At 46.5% G+C, this 12,412-nt stretch overlaps 2 protein-coding genes across 3 annotated transcripts in view; one reads left to right on the top strand and one right to left on the bottom strand.

Moving 5' to 3' along the window:
• The first annotated feature begins 605 nt into the window (after positions 1 to 605).
• Positions 606 to 8,804, top strand: SRSF9 (serine and arginine rich splicing factor 9). The gene is made up of 4 exons (XM_017510242.1): positions 606 to 982; positions 4,649 to 4,809; positions 6,323 to 6,495; positions 8,315 to 8,804. The coding sequence occupies exons 1-4, from the start codon at positions 795 to 797 to the stop codon at positions 8,456 to 8,458; spliced, it is 666 nt and encodes a 221-aa protein (XP_017365731.1). The 5' UTR covers positions 606 to 794; the 3' UTR covers positions 8,459 to 8,804.
• A 1,796-nt stretch (positions 8,805 to 10,600) lies between these two features.
• Positions 10,601 to 12,412, bottom strand: part of GATC (glutamyl-tRNA amidotransferase subunit C) — a 16,260-nt gene continuing 14,448 nt past the window's right edge. Inside the window, exons 4-5 of one of the 2 annotated variants that reach the window (XM_037731965.1) lie at positions 10,693 to 10,767; positions 10,605 to 10,654 (exon numbers count right to left, since the gene is read on the bottom strand). In XM_037731965.1, the coding sequence (XP_037587893.1) occupies positions 10,715 to 10,767 (53 nt within the window). In that variant the 3' untranslated portion in view covers positions 10,605 to 10,654; positions 10,693 to 10,714. Of the gene's footprint in view, positions 10,768 to 12,412 lie in introns of both variants that reach the window. The other variant, XM_017510243.2, reaches the window with a different exon arrangement.

The raw sequence follows: 12,412 nt of genomic DNA, 5'->3' as shown, positions 1-12,412 counted from the left end.
AAGGACTAGGTACTTAGGGTAATAGCATGACTCTGGGTTCCAATCCTGACCTCTCTGTGACCTCAGTCTCCTCCCAGGAGAGGATGAAAAGCGAAGCTGGTTGCACTCTATAGTGATCGCTGTGATAGTCATTATGAGTCTTACTCCCCCCGATTCGGACAAACTCAAGACCAAGCTATGGAGTCCATTTCATGCTGACACCGTCAGTTCTGAGCAACTGTAAAATGGAGACATGGTGGCTCAGGTGGCTACTGACCTGAGGCTGGGGGCCGCGACAGTCCAGCCGCTGGGGGCTCCATGCGGCGCTGCGGGATCAGCCTGCGGTCTCCGCCAGACTCCAGCTCTCCAGCGCCCCGCACGCCTTGGGCGCTACCCGCGTCACCTCAGTGAGTGCTCACAAGTCTGTGAGGTAGGCGGCGCCACAGAGAAACTGAGGTGCGGCAACCCAAGGCACCTGTCCAGCTTCTCAGCCGAGCGTGAAACGCGCTCGGGGCTGGCATCCACACGGCCCGGCATCCATACGGCCCGGCTCCATGCTCTCCCTATCAGCAGGCGCTTCGCACCTCCAGGGGGCGCTGGCCTGCGCGCACGCGCAATGGTCGCAGCCACCTCCCCTTTAAGAGGATTCCTTTTGCCTCCTCCGACTCCTTCGCTTCCGCTCCGCGTTCCCACAATGCAGTGCGGCTGAGCGCCTCGGAGCCCGCGGGGACGCTGCGGGGGGGACCCGTGCTGAGGCGGCGGCGGCGGCGGCGGCGACGTGGGCTGCGGCGGGCCCGCGGCGTCGGGCGGTGCGGATGTCGGGCTGGGCAGACGAGCGCGGCGGAGAGGGCGACGGGCGCATCTACGTGGGGAACCTTCCGACCGACGTGCGCGAGAAGGACCTGGAGGACTTGTTCTACAAGTACGGCCGCATCCGCGAGATCGAGCTCAAGAACCGGCACGGCCTCGTGCCCTTCGCCTTCGTGCGCTTTGAGGACCCCCGGTGAGTGCCCCGCGCGCGCGCCCGCCTTCGGGGCCTGAGGCCCCCGCTTTCCCTGCTCTCCCCTCCCCCCGGCTTCCCCTCCCCCCGCGTCCGCGCAGACCCTTCACGGCGCCCCCTCACGGGTGGAGGATGAGGCCGCCTCTCGCAGGCCGGGGCCGTCCTTCGCGCCGTCGTCACTTCCTTTATTTTTATTTTTCCAGTGTTTTGCTTAGAAACCCAACAGCTGAGCAAGGACCCCAGCCCGCCTGAACCGGTCTCGGGGGATCCAAATGAGCCCTGTCCCCCTCCCGCCTGGGGCGGCACCGTGAGGGGAAACAGCCCCGGGGCCGCGCGGGGGTCGCCGTTCGCCCTTCCCGCCTGCCCCTCCCCCGGCCGTAGCTCGCCGCCTGCAGGGTTGCGGGTGCCGCCGGAGGTCGTGGAGGGGTTCCTGGTGGAACAGCTCGCCGTCCGCGCGCCCCGCCCGGCGAGGCCAGGGCCCGGGCTTTGTAAAGGGATCAGGGATTTGGGAAAACTTCTAAAACAGCCAGAGTGGGGCTCTGATTTCACTTCCCTCTTTTAATGAGGGAGGCTGGGCGAGATGCTAAAGATTCCAGGGATTTGGAAACTCTGGATTCCTAACCCGGCTCGAAGGAGTTTGTGATTTTGCAAACAGTGTCAGCCGTCTGGCCGGAAAAAGCCCAGGAACTTTCAAAACTGTGGTTGCTGTGGTTAGAAGCCGCGGCGCTGAACTGGTCACTCCGCTCCGGCCAAGTAAGAGCCTGCTCCGTTTTCCTAGCATCGTCGGTTCCCGGGGAACACAGGGAATGTTCGTAGGGTGTCCAGCCTACCTGGGGTGGACGTATTGATAGCAAGAAGAACATCTGAGGAGGGGCAGGCAGGAAGCACCGCGAGGCTTTGATGGCTGAAGAGTCGACTCTGACAGCTCATCCCTGTTATCTTGTCATTTACCTCAAAACCGAAACTGGGCATTTTTACACCTAGCCGGAGAATGCTATGCCTCGCTTATTTGGTAACCGTGCTATTGTGGTTTTTCAACAGTTGCTATGGGTTGAGTGCCATGGCGTGTATTTAACTTTTTTTCTTTCCTTCTTATTTTTTTCGATTAATAAAATAGGAAGTTTCACCATGTTGCCCAGGCTGCTCTCGAACTCCTGAGCTCAGGTTGCCTGTCTCAGCGGATCAAGGTGTTAGGATTACGGGCGTGAGGGACTCACCCAGCCTGTATTTTGTGGTTGGTTGGTTGGTTTGTTTTAATCAATTTATGAGGTGTAGCTACTATTAACCACATTTTACAGATCAGGATCTTGAGGATTTAGAGTTAACTGATAAAAAAAGAAAGCTAGTGGCGGGGCACGGTGGTTCACACCTGTAATCCCAGCACTTTGGGAGGCCGAGGCAGGTGGATCATGAGGTCAAGAGAAGAGACTGTTCTGGCCAATATGGTGAAACCCCATCTCTACTAATACAAAAATTAGCTGGGCGTGGTGGCGCGTGCCTTAGTCCCAATTGCTCGGGAGGTTGAGGAAGGGGAATTGCTTGAACTTGGGAGGTGGAGGTTGCAGTGAGCTGTGATGGCGCCACTGCATTCCAGCCTGAGGACAGAGTGAGTCTCCGCTTCAAAAAAAAAAAAAAAAAAAAAAACCACACACACAGAAGGCTAGTAAGGGATCAGGGGATTTGTTATTTATTTTTTTTGAAACGGCGTTTGGCTCTTGTTGCCCAGGCTGGAGTGCAGTGATACACTCTCGGCTCACTGCAACCTCCGCCTCCTGGGTTCGAGCTTTTCTCGTTCTTCAGTCTCCCGAGTCCCTGGGATTACAGGTGCCCACCGCCATGCCCAGCTAATTTTTGTATTATTACTAGAGAAAGGGGGTTTCACCATGTTGCCCAGGCTGTTCTCAAACACCTCACTTCAAGTGATCCGCCTGCCTCAGCCTCCCAAAGTGCTGGATTACAGGCTTGAGTGACCGTGCTGGGCCTGAATGCAGGCCAATTTTTATTCAAAGTCTGCTCTGACATCCTAGCACTTCTGCCTCTCCTAATCTGCATTTTACATAGTCAAAGTTGCACTGGATGTGGTCCTTGTTGCTTTTAGTTCTAAAATCTTATAAATGATTATGTGCCTGTGACACTGAACAGTGCCTTCATTGGCACATTCAGCTCCTCTTGTCCACCGAAACTCCAAGGTCACACTTTACCAGCCAATAGTGGAGAATCAATGTGGCATTCCTGACTCTCCTAGAGTCTTAGGAAAGACTTAAAGTAATTTTATTGAATATTTATCTCTTTTGGCAAAATTGTATCCAGAGAGTGTTTTTTTGGACAAAATAATTCTCCAAACCAAGCTGAAAAAGTACACTTAGGAGAGTTCCAAGGCCAGTTGCAATGTCTTATGCCTGTAATCCTAGCACTTTGGGAGACTGAGGTGGGAGGATCGCCTGAGCCTAGGAGTTCAAGACCAGGCTGGGCAACATAGGGAGACCTGTCTCTACAAAAAAAATCCAAAGATTAGCTGGCCCTATTCAGGAGGCTGAGGTGGGAGGACTGCTTGAGCCGAAGAGTTACAGGCTGCAGTGAGTTATGCTCTAGCCCACTGCACTCTGTCTTGGTGACAGTGCAAGACCCTGTTTCAAAAAAAAAAAAAAGTTCCTTCCACATTCATCACAAAACACTCATTTGCATTTATCTTTTGAGCCTTATTTTTATTTTTTTTGAGATGGAGTCTTGCTCTGTTGCCAGGCTGGTATGCAGTGGCACAATCTCGGCTTACTGCAACCTCCACCTCCCGGGTTCAATCGATTCTCCTGCCTCAGCCTCCTGAGTAGCTGGGATTACAGGCATGCACCACCACACCTGGCTAATTTTGCATTTTTAGTAGAGATGGGGTTTCTCCATGTTGGTGAGGCAGGTCTCAAACTCCTGAACCTGAGGTGATCTGCTTGCCTCAGCCTCAAAAAGTGCGGGGATTAGAGGTGTGAGCAACCGCGCCTGGCACGTTATTTTTTTTTTTACAAGACAGGGTCTTACTATATTACCCAGGCTGGCCTTGAACTGGGTTCAAACACCACGCCCAGCTACTTTATTTCCCTCAAATATTCTACTATCCAACTGGCTACTTTTTTTTTTTTGAGACAGGGTCTCTGTCACCCAGGCTGGAGTACGGTAGTGAGACCTTGGCTCTGCACTTCCATCTCAGCCTCCTGAGTAGCTGGGACTACAGGTGTGCACCACCATGCCTGGCTAACTGGCTGCTTTTTTCTTTCCATAGACTTTATGGCACTAGGCCTTTTAGAACAATATTAAGGGGTTAAGTGTGTGGTATGCTTTTTGAGAAGATGCTCACCAAGGTTAGAAAAACACTAGTGGTTTATTGGCAAAATCAATCTGTCAGCAGTTGATTCTTTTTTCTCTGAATTAGCCCTCTTATATAAATAATCTATTTGACCATTCATTATAATTTCAAACCTATAAAACTGTGTGACAGCTATAAAGGTTAATTCCAGTATCATGAAACATCTCCAGACCAAAGCAGAAATGCATCAAGATCCTAATTTGTGTTTTTTTTCCTTCACTCTCGGTTTCCCTTTTATGCTTACTACTTGTGCTTCTCACTGGGAAGTCACTCGGCCTCCTGAACAGCACTAACTCCAAACTTTTTTTTTGCAGAGATGCAGAGGATGCAATTTATGGAAGGAATGGTTATGATTATGGCCAGTGTCGGCTTCGTGTGGAGTTCCCCAGGACTTATGGAGGTCGGGGTGGGTGGCCCCGTGGTGGGAGGAATGGGCCTCCTACAAGAAGATCTGATTTCCGAGTTCTTGTTTCAGGTATGTTCCTTTCAAACAGAATGAAATGATACATGTAAAATACTTAACACAGAGTCTGGCTTCCAAGAAATGATAGCTGTTATTCTTCAGTGCATGGGACATGTGGGCTTTCTTTTCAGTAGCCTGTGTGCAGTGCCAGTCTGAAGCCCTGCCCTGGATTGCCAACGAGGCAAGTATCCTGCAAATGAAATTGTGCTGGGAGTGCAGCCTTGGAAGAATATAAACATACTTCTTGTAAAGGCGTTTTCTAGTGGTGAGAAGGGAAGATGATGGCAAAACCCCTTGAGCTACAATTATAAAGACTCTTCTTTTGGAATGTACTTGGCATCAGACTTGGTAGAAAGGCATTCCAGGAGCCAGATTTGAACAGCTTACCCAGCCTTGGATCCTGAAGAAGATCAAATTTTGTGGTGGTTTTAGAATTAAATATTTTTTAAAACCCTGTAACTTGGAGTGTTAGAGATTTTATTGGAAAGTATAGACTGTTTTCTGTCTAGTGTTTATAAGTGATGAAATGCTAAACTGGGAAGTTTATGTATCTTCAACATTTTAACACACTGGAAAGACCTGGGGCTTTCTGCATATTGCATGGGAGTTTTAGGGCCTTGGTGAAGTGAAATGTATCAAGGAGCCTAGCACCTTTTTAAGATGTGAATGTCACACAATCACAGCATACTCCCATGTGCTTAAGAGTGACCCTCTCAGTATCTGCCTATCTTGTGTCCCTTTGTAATTTTTTAACCCCAGAACTCTATTCCCTCCTTCAGGATGTCATACATTATCTTTTTTTCTCTCCATGCTGCTCTGAAATCCTGCTTAGAAAACTATTAGGAAATGGCTGCAGTCCTGAGCTGTGAGCGGTAAACACAGCCTTTGAGAGCAGGAGCACATTTCCCTTTCATGACTTCAGGTAGGGTTGTATGACTCCCGACTAGTTTTAGCATCTGAGCCTTACCTTTCCCCCTACTGTATTGAAGAATGTTGGTGATCTCTTAAGAGGTACTTTGTATAGTTTGTCACTCACACCTATAAGAAAACTTTAGTTTTGTTGTTGTGTTGTTACCTTCAGCTACTTTTTCGTTGGTTATTTCGTTGTCTGGTTTCAAAATTCTCATGTCCTGGTGAAACTCTGTCAGGCAATAAATAATTGGTACTGTTAAATTTCATAATGGAAAAAAATTGGAACTCAAAAGTATTAGGAGTTTGGTATTGATTATAAAGAACAAAGAAAGAGGCAATGAATTCTCAAGAGACACTAAACCTGTCATGGGATGGACTTCTTGCCATGTTGAAAAGGCCTGGTCTCTGGAAGATGGACTTAAAACCAGCTTCTCAAGGTGGTTTATTTACCACACATACTTCAGTGCTCTTTTCCGATTTCATGTCACTTATCAAGCTTTATGATTTGGGGATCCTAGTGATCATGCAGAAGGGACCGTAGGCAGTGCTGGCTCTCAACAGGGCAGTTAACATAGCTGAAGGATGTGGGCTTTCTTATGTTCTCCATGCCTAGGACTTCCTCCATCAGGCAGCTGGCAGGACCTGAAGGATCACATGCGAGAAGCTGGGGATGTCTGTTATGCCGATGTGCAGAAGGATGGAGTGGGGATGGTTGAATATCTCAGAAAAGAAGACATGGAATATGCCCTGCGTAAACTGGATGACACCAAATTCCGCTCTCATGAGGTAAGTCCTTGCCTTCTGTTGAGCTTGTACTCAAATCATTCCACTCACCTGACCTAGCAGAGGTAGCAATAGGCCATGCCAGTTGGTGACCTGACAGTACCATGAAAGATCTTAAGTGGACAAAGCCATGGAATTTGCTGTGCCTAAGTCCTTCAGGGTTATAGTTGACAGAAGTGTTCATTCATGTTATGTTTTTTTTTAAATATGCTTTATTCTGTCTATTGGTATCACATGACACAGTTTGGTCATGGTATTTGTAACTTGGAGAGAATACTAGTGCAATCGTCTTCATGTGGAGAGTCATTTTGTGATATCACCCCATTCCCAACCAGCTTAAACAGCAGTATCCCTCTGTGAACCCAGCTGCCCCTCCTGTGGGTCTAGGCTGGGCTCTACAGACCAGTCTCCTCATCTCAGCCCTTCTAGGTCCCGCTGTCAGGGCTGAGCTGTCACTTCACTTTTCCTTTCCCAGAGTAGTACAGGATCCTCTCTGAAACCTGAGCTATCATGACATTTTCTTTTTTAATTTTGTAATTTTTATATTTCTCTAGTTTTTGATTTTAGAGACAGAGTCTCATTATGTTGATTGCCTGCGGTGACCCTGAACTCCTGGGCCCAAGCAGTCTTCCCACCTCAGCCTCTCCAGTACTTGGGACTGCAGGCATGCACCACTGTGCCAGGCTCAACCATGACATTTTCTTGTTGTTGATTACCTCACCCTTGAGACTCAGTGGTTCTTGATGTCCTTCCTTGTAGGAAAGCAGCTGCTGTTTTGGATCTCAGTTTGATTCAAGTGGTGACTATCCCTTTGGTACCACTGAGACCAGATACCAGACTACCAATTGGACATTGTTGTTTGTTGTTGTTGTTATCCTGTCCTGCCTTGCTGTGGGATTTATGGATGTCTGGGGACATTGACCTCTGGGCTCATTTCTTTTTCTGAGGATTCATATAATTCCATAGTTTTTGGCTTAGAGGTTGGTCCTTGGATGGTTTAATGATGCTTTTGCTCAGACTGTCCTCTAGGACTTGAATTTGGAGCAGGAACAGAACAGCCCCTGATCCTCAGTTATACTGCAAAGCAGGACCTCAGAAAGGGTAACTCCAATTACTGACTTTCACCTAAGGTGAAAAAGCATCTAGCTTCTTTCCTCTTGAGATCTTTGGATCTTCTGACGATGGTGGCTGAAGGCAGAGGGCTTGGAGACAAGCCAGCCTGGACATGACTTCTCTGCTACTTATTAATTCCTTACCTGAACTGAACTACTCTTGGAACCTCGATTCCTTCATGGGCAAAATGGTCACATAAAAGCACCATCATAAGACTTGCCAGGAAGCTAGAAGATGATGATAACATCTAGAGCATCTAGCTGAGATCCTAACACCTGGAAGGTATTTAATTACAGGTAGCTCCTTCCACAGATGCCCATCTGGAGATGCATATATGAAGTGGCAGAGAATTAAACTATATGACCCGAGATCCTTTCCAGTTCTTAGCTTGGGGGTGGGGGCTGGGGGTCAATGGCAGTAATTCAGATACATTGTTTATAATAGCTAATTGAGTATTAACATGTCAGGTTGGCATTTATTATTTGTGTTACCTTGGGCAAATGATGTAACTGAAGTCTTAATTTTCTTCATTCTTGAAATGGGATAGTAAGAGTACCTACCTCCTAATGTTATGAGGGTTTGATGAGATAGCCTCATGCCAGGCACAGAGTATACAGTAAGTGGTTAATACTTAACTGTTAGATGTTCGTTTGCTTATTCTTTTGGCTCTGATTTTTTTCCCTTTACTCTGTTTTTGTTCACATTTCAGGGTGAAACTTCCTACATCCGAGTTTATCCTGAGAGAAGCACCAGCTATGGCTACTCACGGTCTCGGTCTGGGTCAAGGGGCCGTGACTCTCCATACCAAAGCAGGGGTTCCCCACACTACTTCTCTCCTTTCAGGCCCTACTGAGACAGGTGATGGGAATTTTTTCTTTATTTTTTAGGTTAACTGAGCTGCTTTGTGCTCAGAATCTACATTCCAGATTGATCATTTAGTGTCTTAGGAAATTTTTTTAAATTTTTTTTTAAAAGAAAAAAAACTACATAATTTCTACCAGAGCCATATTAGCAGTGAAACATTTTAAACTGCAGAAATAGTGGTTTTGGTTCAGAAGCAAGTTGTATATTTTTCACCCGATTATGGGAAAAAAAATCAGTTTTGTCCTTGTGGGTTACTCTGCTATGGAGATCAGCAGTTACTGTTACTGAGTTGGCCCATTCTGTTTAGAAATATATTTTAAACGTTTAGTAATTGACATGTGTGGTTGTCCTTGATTAAGTTTATAGATTTCAACAAATAGGCACACCCATTTTAAAAATCATTGAGTTGACCGGGCGCGGTGGCTCACGCTTGTAATCCCAGCACTTTGGGAGGCCGAGGTGGGTGGATCACAAGGTCAGGAGTTCGAGACCAGCCTGGCCAACATGGTGAAACCCCATCTCTATTATTACAAAAAAAAATTTTTTTTTAAATCATTGAGTTGTAGTCATAACTCGTACTCAGTTAGTAAGGAGATAACTTTATTTATATGGGGATAGATAGTTGCTTTGGTGTTGGTTTGAGAACTTCAACTCCAAAAGCAGGTTCTCTTTTAATTCAAGGCTAAGCTTGTAAATTAAACTGCCTTAAAGAAGAAAGCAGCATTGCAGAAAAAGGAAGGGAATGGGAAAAAATAAACACATGGTGGCTAATGCCTGTGATCCCAGCACTTTGGAAGGCCAAGGCATGCTGGAGGATCCCTTGAGGCCAGGAGTTCAAGATAACATAGGCAACATAGCAAAACCCCTTATCTACTTAAAAGAATTAACTGGACATGGTGATGCACATCTGTAGTCCCAGCTACTTAGGAGGCCTGAGGTAGGAAAATCACTTGAGCCCAGGAGTTGGAGGCTACAGCGATCTATGATCACGACACTGCACTCCAGCCTGGGTATCAGAGCAAGACCCTATCTCAGAAAAATTAAAAAAATGAGCAGCAGTGCAAATATCATTGGGAATTTCTTAGCCAAAACCAACTTTGGCAGTTTGGTTAGAGGAAAAAGTCTCTCTCTGATTCTATCACTTTTATCCCTAAATAGGTTTTATTAATCCTTAGTATCTGTGTTTTAAAACAAAAAAACCCATAATCTTGGACTCATCTCAATTTAATAATCATTTTGGGGGTGCTTTGTCCCAGGGCTAATTTTAGGACAAGTTCTCTTTTCAGAAAGAGAAACACTAGGTATGACTAGTGTCCCTTTTGCATATAATCACTTTGTGGGATAGCAGATAGCTCTAGGTCAGGAGTTCCCAAGCTCTAGTCTACTTTGAACACTCTTCAGACCTTAGCAGGAAGTTAGCCCTTTTCTAGGAACAAAGTGGGTGCCCAGGAACAAATTCAGGTATGTTTGGTCAAGATAGGCCTGCTCAAATCAATGCAAGTGGCAACTAAAAGGGACAGCCAAGATTGTCACATAGTGATCAAGATGCTCCATCTACCAGTTAAATAGATAGAAAAGTTCACTTTCATGCAGTTGGTTCAGTCTTCTGGGGTTAAAGGCAGATAAATAGTGTCTGTCTTACGTGTCTGTCTTACTGAACAGGCCTGTTTAGTGAATACCTTGGAAGCTGACTTTTTGCTTTCCTTTCATTTCAGTTAGCATCAGGAACTCACTGTTACAGATCTTTGGGCTCTAGAACTCATTGAGCTAGATCTTTCCCAATTCTGTCTTCAGAAGAGCCTGTTATTAAGAAACGCTTAAGCGTCCATTTTTTTTTTTTTTTTTAGACGGAGTTTCGCTCTTGTTACCCAGGCTGGAGTGCAATGGCGCGATCTCGGCTCACCGCAGCCTCCGCCTCCTGGGTTCAGGCAATTCTCCTGCCTCAGCCTCCTGAGTAGCTGGGATTACAGGCACGTGCCACCATGCCCAGCTAATTTTTTGTATTTTTAGTAGAGACGGGGTTTCACCATGTTGACCAGGATGGTCTCGATCTCTTGACCTCGTGATCCACCCGCCTCGGCCTCCCAAGGTGCTGGGATTACAGGCTTGAGCCACCGCGCCCGGCCCCTTAAGCATCCATTTTTTTAGGTGACTTAGAAAAGCAGGAACATTAGTGTTCACAGTAAGAAAATACTGTCATTGTGCTTCCACGTGTTCAGAGTACCCCCTTTCCAGAAGGAGTTACTCAGCTGTGTGGGAATGGCTCTTGTTCATCCAGCTTTGGCAAAGGGATGTTACCTGTTTGAAAACAACAAAAAAGAATGTTATAGCTGAGCCTGCCGCCCAGCTGGCTTTACTGAGCTAACCAGTCACTTAGTTTCTCATGGAAACTAGGGAAGTAAGTGCAGCTACTATCCCGTTTTCCTAACTGGGGGTATCTGGAGGAATCAGTTCTAAGTGAAGCCAAATTAATGCACATTTTTCAGGAAGGAGTAGACAGGTTGACTAGCCACTAATATGCAGATAGGAGTAGAAGGAAAGACTATGATCATGAACTCAGGTGGTCCCAAGAAGCAAAATGCGAAGTAAAGTTCTGTGTAGGCGATATCACGTATGATCAATAGATACACCTGCTAAAGCCACAACTATGAGGCTCTGAGATTGAGAGTCTCCTTTCTCTCCACAGTTAGATGGTTTAGTGGATTGGAGGCATGAATAAGAGTTTGGCTCACAAGTTTTCTAGCTTTCTTTCCCATCCTTGCTTTAACCAGAGCCTGATTTTAACTGGCACCTTGAGCTGACCAAGGCCAGTGTCCTCTGTGGAGTCTGCTCAGAATGATTCTCTCTCAGGGGATGTCCTGAAGTGTAAGTTGGCACTTAGCAGTCTACCTGACTGCTTTTGGTTAGTCCCACTCCTAAATGCCCAGAGAGGTAGTACACAGCTCTGATACTCACCTACCCTCAGAGGAGATAAAAAGTCAACCTATCCAAGGTTCTGGATTTTACTCTCAGCCCAGAGTAATTTAAAGCTTCTATTTAAAATATTTGCAGTGAGGTAGATGATGCAAATCTCTACACCAGCAGTTGCAAACTGGTGGCTCACAGATTGCACCTGTCTTGCAGGTGTGTTTTATTTGGCTTGGATAGTATTTTATTTTTTAAATTTTGAATTGGTTGCCAGCACTTAAAATTTCAGAAATATCACACAAAATGCCAGGTATCCGGGTTCTCTGGAGAAATGAGCTTACATTCCTGCCTGGCACCACTGAAATGGTAGCAGTCACACTCCTCCTGCTTTGAGTGGGCACAGACTGAGGGCAGACCCTAATGACGTTTGAGTGATGTCAAAAAGGGGCAAAGATGTGACTTTTTTTTTTTTTTTTAAGACGGGGTTTCACCATGTTGGTCAGGCTGGTCTTGAACTTCCGACCTCAGGTGACGCGACTGCCTTGGCCTCCAAAGTGCTTGGATTACAGATGTGAGCCACCACGCCCGGCAAGATGTGATAACATCTGCGCTAAGGCTGCATGTGATAACTAACTTGTCACAATAAGATTCCTTTAGGAAAGGACTGGTTCTTTTTTGTGGCACCCAGCCCAAAGCTAGACATAACAAATATTTATTCATGGTATGAATACTAGAAAGTTGGAGTCAATTACAGGATCTGGCATGGTCTTAACTGTGGCTTTGAGAAACAGTGAATGCCAGCTGCCCCTTTAGGGAGATCTTGAGCTCCAGATTTCCACCTACTCTAAACCCCACCCCACCCCCCACATCCTCTTTTGCACATTCCTGTTACTAACTGTCTCCTAGAGGTGAGTATGACCCTGGCCTGGACTCTACTGCCACCTTAATGCCACCATCTATATGTACTTTATCCTTTTCAAAGTGCCTTCACATAGCATCTTTGGTCCTCACAATTCGTGCTTCATTCCTTTTTTTT

Source organism: Cebus imitator, unplaced genomic scaffold, assembly GCF_001604975.1.
Source record: "Cebus imitator isolate Cc_AM_T3 unplaced genomic scaffold, Cebus_imitator-1.0 Scaffold434, whole genome shotgun sequence".
NCBI lineage: Eukaryota > Metazoa > Chordata > Mammalia > Primates > Cebidae > Cebus > Cebus imitator.
The sequence above is the reverse complement of the archived record's forward strand: the minus strand, read 5'-3'. Positions and strand labels throughout refer to the sequence as shown.

Bases quoted from the DNA above. Each gene is read 5' to 3' on its own strand.
- SRSF9 (XM_017510242.1), top strand. From the start codon at position 795: ATGTCGGGCTGGGCAGACGAGCGCGGCGGAGAGGGCGACGGGCGCATC. The intron at 983-4,648 runs GTGAGTGCCCCG...TTTTTTTTGCAG, and splicing joins GTGCGCTTTGAGGACCCCCG to AGATGCAGAGGATGCAATTT. The intron at 4,810-6,322 runs GTATGTTCCTTT...CTCCATGCCTAG, and splicing joins TTTCCGAGTTCTTGTTTCAG to GACTTCCTCCATCAGGCAGC.